The sequence below is a fragment of the Borostomias antarcticus genome (genome assembly GCF_949987555.1).
Source record: "Borostomias antarcticus genome assembly, contig: scaffold_65, whole genome shotgun sequence".
In the NCBI taxonomy this organism is placed as follows: Eukaryota; Metazoa; Chordata; class Actinopteri; order Stomiiformes; family Stomiidae; genus Borostomias; species Borostomias antarcticus.
In genome coordinates, this window is record NW_028176587.1 from 318,190 (window position 1) to 333,426 (window position 15,237).

Consider the following 15,237-nt stretch of genomic DNA (forward strand, 5'->3'; position numbering starts at 1 on the left):
TCATACCAAACCATCTCACAACAGTCTGCAGAAAAAAACACGCAGACGAGGAAAGACATGCAGAACAGGGATAGAAGAATGTCATATTTCATCACAACACCAAAATAATACCAATCAACCATCAAACAAAATCAATCAATTAATGATCAATCAACTATATAACAATGATGGCTATTCCAACTAATGATGCACATATACAGAACATAAAATATTTGAACGTGGCCTCATGTCCAGATGAGATCCTAGATACTGAAGTCTTTGGGACAGAAATAGCAAACAAAGCATTTCATGCCCCTAAAGACTGCTCACATTTGTTTTTTTATGTATCTTATTTCTTTCTGTACATGTTGCCCTATTAGAAAAAAAAACAGCCCTGCTCTCTCAATGGTGCAGTGAGATCAGTCTCTTGTGATCATTTCCCAAGCAAAACCACACCTTTCTATGTAATCATGGTTTCAGGTCTCCAAGGTTACCTTGCTGGTTGGCATGGTCACACGCCATAGAGCTCAAAGGTGTTGTGTCGGACAGTGGAGAGCACTGTGGTTATGGGCTGTCCCTTCAGAAAGCTGATCTCACGGAGTGTGTGAATGCCCATGCCAGGGTGGGCAAACCTGCACACATCTTTATTAACCTGAGGCGAGGCAGAGATATAAACATAAAATACAATACATACCATTCTGCACTCTAGCACATAATGCTGGTGAAAGCCACATCTAAGTGTAAATGTGTGCCTACCTGTCGAGGCAAGAAATAGGGTGCGTCTGTCTCCAGGAGGATGCGCTCGAGGGGGATCTTGCGAATGGAGTCTCTGGCCTCGGAGGCTCGAGGGTAGGTGATGAGGGCCGTGAAGCCCACATACAGATTAGGGAACTCCTGCAGGAAGGGCTCAATCACTGGGTAACTGTTGGTGAAACAGTGCCTGAAACATAAATGGCAAATAATTAAACAATTCAAGTGTGAGACATTACCCCCTTTATGCATTCAAACTAGCCATTAACACATTAGACAGACACAGACAGAGACACAGACACACACACACACCGGTGGATCTTGTAGTCCCGGGGCACACATTTCTTCATGATCTCCAGCAGGTCGTCGTCTGCGTCCCTACCGTGGATGACAAGAGGTTTCTGCATGGCCACCGCCAGGCGCAGCTGACGCTCAAACACCTGCAGGGGGCGCCAAACCAACATGACATTCACTGTGAAGCCAAAGTCAAAAACCCACAAATGCCTAAATTAATAAATTGGATGAGAAAAAATCCTGGCCCAGATCCTGCAAACCAGGGCTCACCTCCTTCTGCTTGGAGGCGTTGGTGGTGTTCTTGTGGGAGTAGTCTAGGCCAATCTCTCCAAACGCCACGGCTTTGGGGTGCCGCATGGCCATCAGGATGCTGCGCTCATGTGTGTTTGAGTACTCCTTGGCAAAGTGGGGGTGGCACCCAAAAGCTCCCCACACCAGCTCCTCCCCCAGCAGCCCCTCCCATAAGGCCTCCTTCACCATGATGCCAGGGTTGCAGAAGTCAGCGATGCAGCCGTGGAACTCTGGCGAGAAGCTGCTCTGGTAGACGCTCCGGAAGCGTTCGAAGGTGCCACGGAAGCCCAGCTTTCCGTACAGCATGTCCAGGTGGCAGTGGGTGTCCACAAAGCCCAGCTTGGCCGCCACCCCCTGGGTGGGGTCACAGGTCCAGAGAGGCTCTGCCCCCACGGACATCCTCCTGGTGTTGGTGGCATTGTAGGAACCAGGGGAGGTGGAGGGGTAGCCATTAAGTAGGGCGTCAGAGTACCTGCGCGGGGCGGGGTAGCAGGGGGGGTAGGGGGAGAACAGGTTGTGTCCTAGGGGAGGGATCTTGGAGGTGGCCGTTGGGCTGGAGCGCATTGGCAGTGCAAAGAGGTCCGGAGAGGCGAATGGACTGCTGGTAGGTCGCTGGTTGCCCGTGCTCATCCTGGGTGTCTCAGGGGTGCGTCTGGGGGGCGTCTGATCCTGGTTCCTGCTTGGCGTCCCTGGGGTGGTCTGCTTAGAGGACATAAAGACTGTCCTCCATGACTGTGGAAAGGGCATGATTGGTCCCTCGCTGGGGGGGAGGGAAGTACCATGCAGTCTGTTAGAGGAGGAGGGGGAGGGGGTCACTACACCCTGGGTGGGTAGAACAGGACTGTCGCGTTGCAAGGTGCCTGAATGGTGGTTTTGGGGCATCATGAAGTTGGGGACAGCATTGGATACATATTCCAGGGCAGGGAGAGTTGAGATGTTGATCTTCCTCTTTGGCTCCTCAGTACAGCGCTCATCCTGGGAGAAAGTCGCCACCACAACGTGGTCCTCAGTATCTGACCAATCAGGCGAGTCATCTGCTTTGATGACCACACTCTTGGAAGAGGGAAAGTGGAAAAAGTGTGAAAATTGGGACATTACTTAATGATAGAGGAACTCAAAGAAATCTCAATCAGCATATTTAGTCCAATTTTAATGAGTGAAAGCAGTTCATTTTGTTTGGAACTCACCCGTGTATCTTTCTTGAGGTCAGCGCCTTCATCTGCTGTGTCTGTATCCAGAAACACCGGTGGACGGAACCAGTGGTCCACTTCATCAGTGACCGAAGCCACAACCTCAGAATCGCTCTCTGACTGGGCTGAGCAGCAGTTCAATTCAAAGGCTGCACTTTCATCAACTTCTAGACTGGGCATCTCATCATCGGTCGTGTTAAGCGATGCCCTACTGCCGAGAAACTTCTTGATGAGAGTGGGGGTCTTGGTGCTGGAGACCTGGGCTGGGGAGGTGGACCTCTCTTCTCCAACAGCGGCCGTCAAGGTCTTCAGGTAGATAGCCTTGGATCCTTCCTCTGGGGTCCTGTCTTTCCTCTTCAAGCCAGAAGAGGTATGTGTAGGTGTGGAATTACCCTTAGTGGTCTCTAACCTGGTCCTGTCCAAAAGTGTCGACTAAAAAAAGAGAAAAAATATCTTAGCGTTATTAGCTGTTACACCGGAGTTAAATTACAATTCAGAAGTGCCAAGGACAATGGAACAGAATGGTGTTTCTGGACCCACAGTCAGGACTTACCTTGGAGGGATTGAGGGCTTTGAGACGTCTCCTGCAGAGCTTTGTGACTTTGCCTATGGAGAGTTTGCTCCCACTCTGGTCATCTACTTTCCCCTTGGGTGTGTCCAGACTGATATTCTCCAGTTCTCCAAGACCGGCAGACGCAGAAGACACATTTAGACCCGGTAAAGGGAAACCCAGTTCTTCATTCGACATCTTCCAGCGAGCTGGTCTCGGTGTCCCAACATTGCTCTTCTGGAACTTAGTGGGTGAGCCGATCGTTGTCCTTAGCGACTCAAACTTAACCTTCTCTCTCTTGCTGTCCATCTCATTCACCCTAATGAGACACAAAAAAAAGAAAAAGCAACCCATAAGCCAAAGCCAAACTAAGTATGCAGATTGCAAGAAACACGGAAGGCAGTCATATCTAATTTTTGTTATGGCAATGGTAACTAGAGAATGAGAGGCTTTTTTTACCATGCAGTGCAGCCTTTTGTAAGCTCCTTCCGTTGATTGTAGAACACGACCTGAAACTTAGTTTTCCATCTTTTTTTCCAAGGAGACACTTTGGGCATTTTCTGTTGTTCTACCTGGAGGGAATGCAAGAAAAAGATGGACACATGATTGGCTAGCTATCAAAAACGCTATAGGCAAGTGTTGAGCCTCTCATGCTTGCTTTCCCAGAAAGTTGGGCATTGACGTTATTTCCAAGCTTTGGTAATTTACAGAAGCAGCAAGCGTTAGCTAGTTAGCTAGCTAAGTTAGCTAACTAGAAAACATGCTGGCTTGGCTGATGTACTGCCCGTTCACTTCTAGCCGACACAATTTAAAAAAAAAAAAAAAAAAAAAAAAAAAAAATCACTCCTCATTCAACAGCCTACTTTTTTACATGACAATCCGGGATTTATCCGGGATTATTTATTGAAATAATCAAATATTACATGCTGATAGTAAAATTTACCCTCAGTTTGAACTTCAACGGAAACATCAGCAGCCACGAGATGTGCGTGTCAGAAACGCCCGAAACCACGTGGTCTGTGCACTCTGAACCCTGAGATGGGAGACTTCGCAACTTTTCTGAACAGCAGCTGATCTGAGTTAGTTCAATCAACCCTGACAGGCTTTTTCAGGTGGCTTTATACAATGGTCCGTGCGTAGCCTACCTGGCGGCCAAAGCTTATTCAACTTGTCTCATAACAGGATAAAATAATACGATTCAATGCATTATTTAGTTTTTCCGTTTTTCGTGTGAATCAAAAAAGCGGAAATCCGCGTGCTTTTCTGGTCCTCGTCTTCCAATCGGCAATTGGAATATAGATTAAACCAAAACCAGATAACTTCTTTTTCAATTGTATGATTAAATTATAGGCTATTCATAAGCGCCCGACGTCTGAATGGCTATCTGGGTCGCTTGTGCCGCCTGCCGTCCTAACTGCGTTCAAGGATCCTGGTGCTGGCTGAATCTAGCCTCGCGTCACCAGGCTCTCCTCGGCGGGCTGAACCTGTTTTGTCGGGTAAAGTTGTATTCTCTATTGAGCCTTGTAGCTTGGGGTTGCCTCTACCCCCAAAAATACAGGAGGGTGCCCGGTGATGTCGGTGAGGACTTTAATATATTAACCCCTTTATGCCCCAAATCTCAGAAAAATTGGGATTTATGACATTTCATGCAAAATAGTCTACTCAAATCAGATGCAAATTTGCTTTCTTCAATGTTTATTCATAAAGAAGGTCATGTACAATGTATCTGATTCCAAATTAATGAATAGGATACTAACCCTTCAGCAGCAAAACACACTTTTGATGAAAAAAGTGATACAAGTGCAAAGAAGAGATCTGTGATTCGTGTGAAGTTGTCAGACAGGGTTGGGGGTGTAAAAGTGAGCTTCTCTTTCAGCTTGACTCCTTCAGAACATCCAACATCCAGTTCCTGATTTACTGCATTTTACAACCAGGGTTAAAAGTTAGAAGACCATTAATTTGTTTGTTAAAGTTCATTATTGTGCAGAGAACTATCAATACTCAAAGTTGAAATAGGATTTCATTGTTATTGTTGTCTTTATATACTTCACCAGTCTTATTCGACAAACATAAACAACATGGCATACTGTACAGTATGTAATTAAGACTACAGTTCAATGCTTATTACAGCTAAGATGCTGTCGACTGTACTGAAAAAGTTCAGACAGCCCTATAATGTGGCCATGTGTATGACACTGTAATGGAATCAGTGTTCTCATGGTAATCATATTTTGTCAATGTTTAAAAAGACTAACAGGTATACCCTTATTCATAAGAAAATCTATTTCACAACGTGTCAGTTAAGGCCCACCTTAGGGTTCTCTATTTTTAACGTTTTGTTTACATGGTGTTATTTAAAGCTGGGGCAAAATGGGACAAGCTAAGAACGTGAGAAACGTGAGAGGGGAGATAAGAGAGGGGTGAACAAGGAGAGGAGAGATAAGAGAGGGGTGAACAAGGAGAGGAGAGATAAGAGAGGGGTGAACAAGGAGAGATAAGAGAGGGGTGAACAAGGAGAGATAAGAGAGGGGTGAACAAGGAGAGGAGAGATAAGAGAGGGGTGAACAAGGAGAGGAGAGATAAGAGAGGGGTGAACAAGGAGAGATAAGAGAGGGGTGAACAAGGAGAGATAAGAGAGGGGTGAACAAGGAGAGATAAGAGAGGGGTGAACAAGGAGAGATAAGAGAGGGGTGAACAAGGAGAGGAGGTGGGGGCATGCTAGGAAAGAAGAGAGGGGGATTCCCTGTCTCGCCTGTCTCCCCACTGACTTTCTAAACCCTTGCATGTTAGTGTTCATTGAAGAGAAAGCAATGTCTTGCTACCAAATCTTTATATTGTGTGGTGTGTTATAAGACACAAACCATTCCACATCCTTTTTTGCACTAGCGTTTTGTACTCGCCCTTAGCACTGTCCTGTCTCGTCCCTGCACCCTGTCCAATGTTGTCTCAATGTTATGCACCATACATGTAAATGCAGATGACAATATACTTCAGCCCCGGGGTTATTTATCATAGTTATAGTATGAGCTAATACGTGGAATGGTCTACCCACAGAGCTCAAAATATTAAATAATTCCATGGGGCGGGGGGGTTGTAGGTGTACAATGTAAGTATGTGTGTATGTAGGCGTAAGGAAGGGTGGGTATATACATGTGTACAGTGTGCTGTGTATAATTGTGTGTATGCATATATGTAGGGGGTAGGTATACAGTATGTGTATGCTGTGAATATTTTTATGCCTCTGCCAGGCGATAGGTTTCGGGTTGTCCGTCCGTCCGTCCCCTTTGGTACAAATGTTCACTGACACTCAAGGATGAACTGCTTGTATCGTGGGGGTCAAAGGTCAAGGGTCACTGTGACCTCCAAAAAGGCGTTTTTGGCCTAGTGAACACGATAGATCAGGAATGGCTTGACAGAATTTGTTCATATTTGGCCAAAATGGCCAGTTGGACTGAATGAAGAGCTAATTAGATCTCACAAAATGTGTTTTGGCCTGATGAACACAATATCTTAAGAAAGGCTTAATGAAATTTGTTCATATTTGGGTAAAATGTCCAGTTGGACTCTAGGATTAACTGATTACATTGTGGGGGTCAAAGGTCACGGTCACTGACCTCACAAAAGGTGTTTTTGGCCTGCTGAACACGATATCTCAAGAATGCCTTGACAGAATTTTTACATATTTGGCCAAAATGTCCAGTTGGACTTAATTAGATTAATTGGGTTAGATTTTGGTATTCAAATGTCAAAGGTCAACTGAATGTTAACTGCAACTTGCATTGTTGGGCGGAGGCTGACTGAGCTGTCAGCTGCGTATATCATGCATATTTTATACATGTTTTATGTTTGTTATTTTAAAGGCCCTTCTAGGGATGGGCATTGGAAATTTGCAATAGCTGTACATCCTATGATGCAGTTCATTGGAAGATTGCTGCGCAAACTAACAATGTACACTATCTATCCCTATTCAAATAAACTTGAATGATGATATGTACATAACTTACATACAGTACAGTATCTTACAAAAACAATTGTGCTGTTTGTTCAAGTGAATGGTTTATTGGATATCAACAGGTTAACATCTGCCTTTATCCTTTGCTTAACTGGCTGCTTAGCAGGCTCAGTGTGAAGTTTGTGTGTGTGTCAGGGTTGGGCTTACAATTTTCACTGATCAGAGAATATTAACACACAAACATGCACCAAAACAGCCTTGATCATATATATATATATATATCTTCATGAAAAACTTGAGAAAGGTGTAATATATATATATATATATATATAAAATATATACAAAACTGCTGCTATATATATATTTCTATATATATTTCTGCTCTTATCCAGTCATATATATATATATGTATATATATATATATGTATATATATATATATATATATATATGTATGTATATATAAATACACACACATTGATTTGGGATCATTGACAACAATGTGATTATGTATCAATAAGGATGTATAATTCAAAGATCGCATAACAGTGATGACTGTTAAAACCTGGAAGTGGTCACTAGACACTTATAGTTGAACATACTCAATTCAGTAGTGGCTGCTTAATATAATGTCTATTATTTATTATTTGCAAACCCTAATTAATCATGTCAAAAGTGATACCAGACAACAAATCACATCCATGCAACAAATACTGAAAGACAGAACTAGGAGTTGAGATACAAATACAATTCCTGTTAGGTCTAGAACAAAACTGTTTCATCAAACTTCCAACATAAAAAAGCAGCTGATTCTCTTCAGACTCCAGGCAATCCCAGCGAGGTCTTGTAGGCTCCGAAGCTCGATCCATGACCTTTAGAAGCAAAGACTGTACATCAGTTGCTCGGGAGTGTGCTAAAGCACACATAATATCCAGGGTTATCTATCAGTTAATCATAACACAACAACATCCAGTCATGCTTTTGTCAAATATACAGTAGATCCCAGTAATTCAGTAACAGATATACAGTTAATCCCTTTGTGGAATACCATTGATTAATCTTCAAGTTCTGTACACCATCTCACTACAGGTATCATTGAAATATTGTTCACTTCTTTATTGGTTGACATATCTTCAGTATCCTTATGTGATAAGAGTCAGCTAGCGCAGCTGACCGGGTTACATCTACAAGGCAATGACACAGGAAAGGATGGAGTTAAAGCTGTCCTGCTCCAGAGGAGGGGATGGAATCAGAGAAAACCAGTCTATGTGAAAGAGGGACCTAGGGATGTTTCCAGTCCCAGGAGGAACAGAAAGGAAAGAGTTAACACTAAGCACTCTGGGTTTTGTATTTGTAGGCCCCTGATAACATTTTTATATAAATATGAGGGAGAGGAGAGCATAAAGATTGAGAGGACTGTGGTAAAGACTTGAGCAGCAGGGACTCAAATGAATTAGACATAGGGGAAGGGATCTTATTTTCCTTGCTCACATGTGTAATACTATCACACACACATCCCCGGCCCTGGTGCCACATAGGTTATGTAAACTGATGTGTTACTTCAGAGAACAAGTATTGGGAGACAAGTACTTGTCAGAAGCTTACATTTTGGGGCTTTCTTCTCGACAGGCCAGTACTGGAAGCCCCTCCTGGCGCGGTCATTGTACTGGTTCCTGTACTGGGTCAGGTTCTGGAGCGGGACACCACCACTAGCTCCTCCTAGGGCACTGGGACTCATGCCTTCAGAAGGTTAATCAACAAGCAAAAAAAAACAAACTACTGTGTTTAGTTGAGTTAGATCTTCCTGCTGACTGCAGTTGTACGAGTGAATCTGATTTTTCGGTCCAAAGGAGAGAGGCGGAGGACCCACCTTGTGTCTGAGAATTGATAGGGTTCCCAGGTGTGACATCAGAGATGTTCTGCATCAAATGGGGTAAAAGGTGAAGGCTGTGTGGAGGTTCCAAAGCAGCTGGGGAATCTGAGTAGGCAAGAAGAACATATTCTTCCTCTTAAGAAACCACATGAAGTGCAAGAGCCCCCATACACAAGCCAAGAAAGACTGAACCCCGTACACCACCTAATAACGACCAGTGCACTACACCCTCATCCCCAGCCTACTAAGACTATATGAATACTAGCCACCACAACTGGATACCCAACTAGAAGCATATACTCGATGCACAGAGTGATACTTACTGTGTACCATTAGAGGCCTGACAAGCAGAGAAACAGATGCTATCATCCATTAGGCATTTCCACTCAGTAAAAGCTTGAAAAGACTCAATGCAATCAAAGTTTTAGAAGTCAAGGCTAAATAGCGTATAATTCACAGAGTTCTGACTGAAAGACCAAAAATGATCACAGAATGTGAGTCATAAGATGGGAAAAACATTTCTGTTGGACAGAGCTAAACCTGAATCCTTGTAAGTGAATAGGAGCAGCAGCAGCATTCCATTATAATTCAAATCTTGTGTAAAAAATGAGTTTGGTTATTGAAAGAGGTACATTATTCAGGAACGAGAGAGGAGGGACCTTGACTGACCACATCAAGACTGCATATATTTTAATTATGTATCTTTTTGAATATTAAAGTCATAGAATTACTCAATACCTTTCCATCTGGTGTGATCACAGTGAGCTGTTGCTTCCCATTTTAATGATCTTATTTGACAAATGGCGTGTACCTCTCTTTGTCACCATGGCAGCAGGGAATGACCAGAAATAGGTTGGCACCTGGGTGAGAATGTGGTTAAAATTAAATAATTCAAAGGGATGACACACTTTACTCAATTAATCATGCCTAATTACTGCACATACTGTACTGTAGGTACTGTATACAGTAACACCATACGTAGACTAAGGAAAGGTAGCCCCTGGTCATGCATTTACCATGGTCTTCATCTTGGTCCAGTGGTCTGTGTGGACATGTGGAAACACCACAGGGTGACTTCTGGGCCAAAACGTCATACTATGGAAGAACAACTCAAATGTACTACAGTCTCCTTAATACCAACTACGGTACCTACTGTACCAGACGTGTACAATGAACCAGTCAGAGATGTACGTTTGTGCACCAGTGTGTACCAATCAAAACCACTATACTGATAGCAACAGTAACGAAAAGTAGAAACAGTAACAAAGAAACAGTAGAAACCTGCACTTAATGGTATACGCCAAGTTTGGAGTCAAATTAATTCAATTTAAATTCAGTCAATTCAGGAAGTGACTTTAACTTAAAATGCAAAAAACATAAAAGAACATTTGCAATAATTTGCTTAAATTATGCAGTTATATTTCAGTTTAAATTCTAAATTGATGGAATTGTACTCACTGTTGTTTTCTGAAGGGACTAGGGTCCCAAGTTTTCTTCTTTTCCCCTGCCTGCATGTTCCTGCAACAACTTGTCTCACAAAGACAGGGCTACATGTTTAATGTGTTTCTTGTCACCTAGCAACAGTATCCATTCTCTGCAAGTATGGTGCCGGTCACTGCCGGATATAATTTCAGTCACTAATGTTACACATCTTTGTTAGCCAGCTGATATCAGATAGAGTTGTCAACTCGTTGACAGAAGAATAAGCAAACTTTAGAATGGGCGGATTCAAACTGACCCATGCTACATCTTTGTAGCCTATGCCTATATCTGTAGCAGTGTAGGCTATGCTATGCACACATCCGTGCACAATCTTGTCCTGTGTCAAAACAGTCTTGTCGTAATAGATATCTTGAATGGTCTAGTGGTTGATGTTTCCTATTTAAGCAATAATCCACAAGAGGGAGTGCTTTATCTTGGTTAATGGCACGGCTGTACTACGGTCGTAGGCACGAGAGCACAGCTCGAGTGCCCTAGTGTTCAATTTCGCTAAACTTAGGCCCCCAGGATTTGAAATCTAAAGTGAAGCCCTATTGAAGCGCGCCATCTTTGAAAACCAGGCCAGGTCCAGCCTGGCTTATGTGTGTTGGCTGGCTTGTTTCTGTGCGGGACTGGTAGGACGGTAATGTCTGATAAATAAAGATGGGTCTTGTCACCTGGACACATCAGTTCCAATGCTTCCAATGCTAATCCAGCACAATGAGAGCAGGATAGCCAGTAAGCTCATGGGCTCACAACAACTATCAGCAGCTTCCATAACATTAATGGTAGCGGTCAGTGGCTAAAGCAGTTACACTGATGATTCCTGTAATGTTAGCTATTTAGCTGCAATGGGTTCAACTTTTGTTTCTGAATAAAGGTCATGACTTGCTGTTTTGCACTTCCCTTTAGGTGGTGAATAAGTAGACCCAGGACACAGTGGGTTATTTGGACATCTACTAGGATCTTCATATTATATTGATATGAAAGTAAAGGATTTGCCCTTAGAAGTAAATTGTAATTAAAATGGTTCTTAGCAAAGTAACCTAAGTGTAGGCAGACTTGAAAGGCCAATTGTAATAATATCATGAATGAACAATTGTAAACATAGTACTCAAGAGAATAGGTAATACTTAAGTCTTGATTGAAACTTTTCTTTAAAGCTTTATTAAACATACAGACGTACACATTAAAAGTAGCCATAAGTTATTATTTTGCATGTGCTCTCAGGACATGTTGTGGTTGTGACCATCTTTGTAAAGAAGAGAGGCATGTAATGCACATGTATACAGTAGTGCAGAGTCAGTTGTCTATTGTATAGACAAGGTGTTCAATTGCTCAGGTGTTGGTTCGAGTGTTCGAGTGTACAGTGCTGCATAGTCAGTTGTCTATTGTATAGACAAGGTGCAAGGTGTCAAGTGTTCACTTGTTGGTCCAGGGGGTGGCATTGTTATAATGAGAGTGAGGGCCTATGTATAGTACAACCAGAGTACTATAAACGGACAGTCTTCTTCTGAGCTGCTGGTTGGCAGGGGGCTTCTTCCGAGCTACTCTTTGGCAGGGGGCAAGTGATGTCTTGAGCCTCAGCATAACAGAAGTGAACATGTGACACCTTGTCTATACAATAGACAACTGACTGCACCACTGTACACTCGAACCAACACCTGACAACACTTGAGCAATTGAACACCTTGTCTATACAATAGACAACTGACTCTGCACTACTGTACACTATCACTTGAATCAACACCTGACAACACTTGAGCAATTGAACACCTTGTCTATACAATAGACAACTCTCTGCACCACTGTATACTACTGTACAGTATACTTGACATGTTATGTAATTGCACTGCCTGTATCATGGACACAGTCACAGCCATCCATGATCAGATACTGCTGTCTGGCCATGTCCAGTCCGGGTGGGGCTTGCACCTGAAGACCATCTTTGGAGGGGCTGGACATCAGCGTTGCAAAGCAGCCGACACCTGACTGGTGTTGCATCACGGTGTTCTCTGGCCTCAACCACACCAGGCATCCCAGCATCAAAGCTGCAACAGAACAGAATGGAGATAGTGCATTAAAATATTGGCCACAAATAAAATACAACCATACCATGTCCATAAAATGGAATAGCTAATACATGACAATGATAATTACCTGAAGTGCTGGTAACTCAATGTTTGGGAGCTTTTTGAAATAGCTACTCAGATGCTGGTGCCAGTTGTAGCTTTCAACAAAGCACTGTGCCGTCCTCAAGTCCGACAAGCTGTGGGGTGTTGACTTTCTTCACAGGAGCGCTGTCTCTCACCACCCCAGCAATGTCAGTAAAAGTGTCCACTCTGGTCTTCCTATAGCACTGCTTGATCAAGTCAAAGCACCAGTCAGGGGCAAACTTGGTGTGGCCTGCAATCAGGAAGTGTAGGTCTAGCTTCAGGTGAAGCTTGTGCATGGTCTGCCAAGCACAGTACCACAGCACAAAGTTGTTCTTGTTTTGTCCACTGCAGTTGTCACAATGAAGGTCCACATGTGTTTCTCCAATTCCTTGTTGAAGAAACGTAGTTGATGACTGCATTGCTGCTCTTGACGCCATCCCTTTGTTGATCAGGTAGTTCACTTGCTTTTATGGTACCTAAACATAAAAAAGCTCAATTAATGAACAGAAATACTGATCAAAAGCCATATAACAAGAAATTCCTAACTTGCAGATCCCATCCTAATTGTAGGTTATGGTTACGATTTGCTTAATACCTACTGGAGAAAAACATCCTCTCTTAATCCCTTCACTTTAAACTTAAAGGAGTAGTAAAGGGAAAATGCATGTTTAGCCGTTTTAAGGTTACTTATGATCATATACAATGGTTCAGATCAAAACCTTGACAAAAGTGATCTCGACTGAATATTGATCTAGTGATTAGTCAACCCATTGCTAAATCACAAACTACTAAGGTATCCCATAGGAATGAGCCTATAACCATACCAGCTGGGCAAGCTGACTTTGCTAGCTACCTTACCTAGCCCTAATGATATTGTCCTGCTCGATTGCTGTGCAACATATCAACTGACCAGTTGTTAAATGTATTTCACAACACTGGTTATTCTACTCACGAGACAGTCCCAGTCAGCTGGCGTTGCTTGCTGTGTGAATAGTTTAGCTACGTACGTTGTGAGGCAAGTGTTGGTGACAAGGACTAGCTAGCTTGTAGTAGCTAACCTTAGCTAAAGCACTTTGAGAGAGTGCACAGTATCTCCGACTCCCCGGGCCTTGAGTTAGCTACCTAACACTAGCTAGCGTATTAGCTAGCACTAGCTAACGTTAGCTAGCCATCATTGGGCTTCATTTCCTGAACTTAGCTTTAGCTTAGCGTGCAGCCAGTTTATGGGTTACTGTTTACTTCAGATATTACTCTACATTCAACTAGCCCTTCTCAGTCCCGTTGTCGCATTCCACTCGCTCATGTCAGACAACAGTCCTTTGCTGGTCCATTCACTTTGCCGTCAAAATAAATCGGTGTTGGCCTAGTTAGGAGAGGCGCTCATATTTACAAGTGTCAGATAAACATGAAATTTCACTTACATAAGCAAAAGGGTCTATCTTAACAAATGCTGGGTTTTGAAGCCTCGGCGCTACCATTAAATAATGCGTTCTGTCCGAGTGAAATTATACGAAGAACCTGAAGAACAGATCGCCAACGGTGTCCGTCCCTGACGAGGACGGACAGGAGCGCTTGGATTGGTCCCCGCACGCTGCCTACGGTCTGCTCCCGGCTGCCCTCGGAGGAAGGACAGGATTGGTTAAGAGCAGGAGAGGCATTTCATCAGTGGACACTCCTGTCATTTTGTGTGTGTGTGTGTGTGTATGTCTCACTGTATGACAATAATTATTTGTTTGTTTTGAAATGTTCCGGAGTGACGCAACATGCAACAGTATACACACACACACATGCAACGGTACACACACACACACACACACACACACACACACACACAACAGTACACATACATACACAGATGCAACAGTACACACTCGGCAACACATGCAAAACTACACACACATGCAACAGTGCACACACACATACCTGTCGCTTAGCAGCAGGTCATCAGCTCTGAAGAGAGAGAGAGGGAGAGAGAGAGAGAGAGAGAGAGGGAGAGAGAGAGAGATAGAGGGAGAGAGAGAGAGAAAGAGAGGGAGAGCAGACCGCTGATGGAGACTGTCTGTCGCTGCAGTTAAATCACGCCTGATTTAAGACCACGGGAAGACCTTGCAGGAAGAATCGTTTTTTAAAACGCACTTAAAAGTGATAGTGGGCTGGTGTGTAGACATGAGAGAACGAACACACACACACACACACAGATGCAACGGTTCATACAGTTCATGCACATCACACACACATTCATTCATACGCATTGTAAACACACCCAGACAAACACAGCCTAATTCATTGACACATACACACGTTATTTATTTAGAGCTCAACAAAGAATTCTATATCACACCATCTCCATTTATACTGACCCAACTGCCCGATGGTGTGTGTGCGTGTGCGCCTGTATGTGTGCGCGTGTGGACACTTTGATGAGACCTGGCAAGGTAACCTTTCTTTCTCTTTCTTTCTCTCTCTCTCTCTCTCCCTCCCTCCCTCCCCTGTTCGTTCCACACCCACGATCCACCATCCATCCACCATCACTTTTATGTGGGTTTTAAAAAACGATTCCTCCTGCAAGGTCTTCCAGTGGTCTTGAATCCGGCGTGATTTAACCGCTGTGGCGGCCAGAGTCTCATTCACCGGTCTGCCCTCTCTCTCTCTCCTCAGAGCCGATGACCCGCTGACCATCCGGACAGGAGGGAGAGAAGGGTGTGGAGTTGTCTGTCCATCCGTG

The 15,237-nt window shown here is 43.7% G+C and overlaps 1 protein-coding gene and 1 long non-coding RNA gene across 2 annotated transcripts; both read right to left on the reverse strand.

The window, feature by feature from the left end:
• Positions 1 to 490: 490 nt before the first annotated feature.
• On the reverse strand, positions 491 to 8,742 carry LOC311328282 (uncharacterized protein; the record flags this gene model as incomplete). The annotated part of the gene is made up of 7 exons (XM_084462271.1): positions 491 to 631; positions 736 to 919; positions 1,042 to 1,169; positions 1,294 to 2,367; positions 2,502 to 2,936; positions 3,058 to 3,182; positions 8,595 to 8,742. 7 exons carry the CDS (start codon positions 8,740 to 8,742, stop codon positions 491 to 493), a joined length of 2,235 nt encoding a protein of 744 aa, XP_084318397.1.
• Positions 8,743 to 11,603: 2,861 nt separating this feature from the next.
• Positions 11,604 to 14,062, reverse strand: LOC311328308. Its single transcript, XR_014631200.1, has 3 exons — positions 13,934 to 14,062; positions 12,517 to 12,988; positions 11,604 to 12,407 (listed from the first exon to the last, which is right to left on the reverse strand). It is a non-coding gene; the product is annotated as an uncharacterized lncRNA (long non-coding RNA).
• Between the last annotated feature and the right edge of the window lie 1,175 nt (positions 14,063 to 15,237).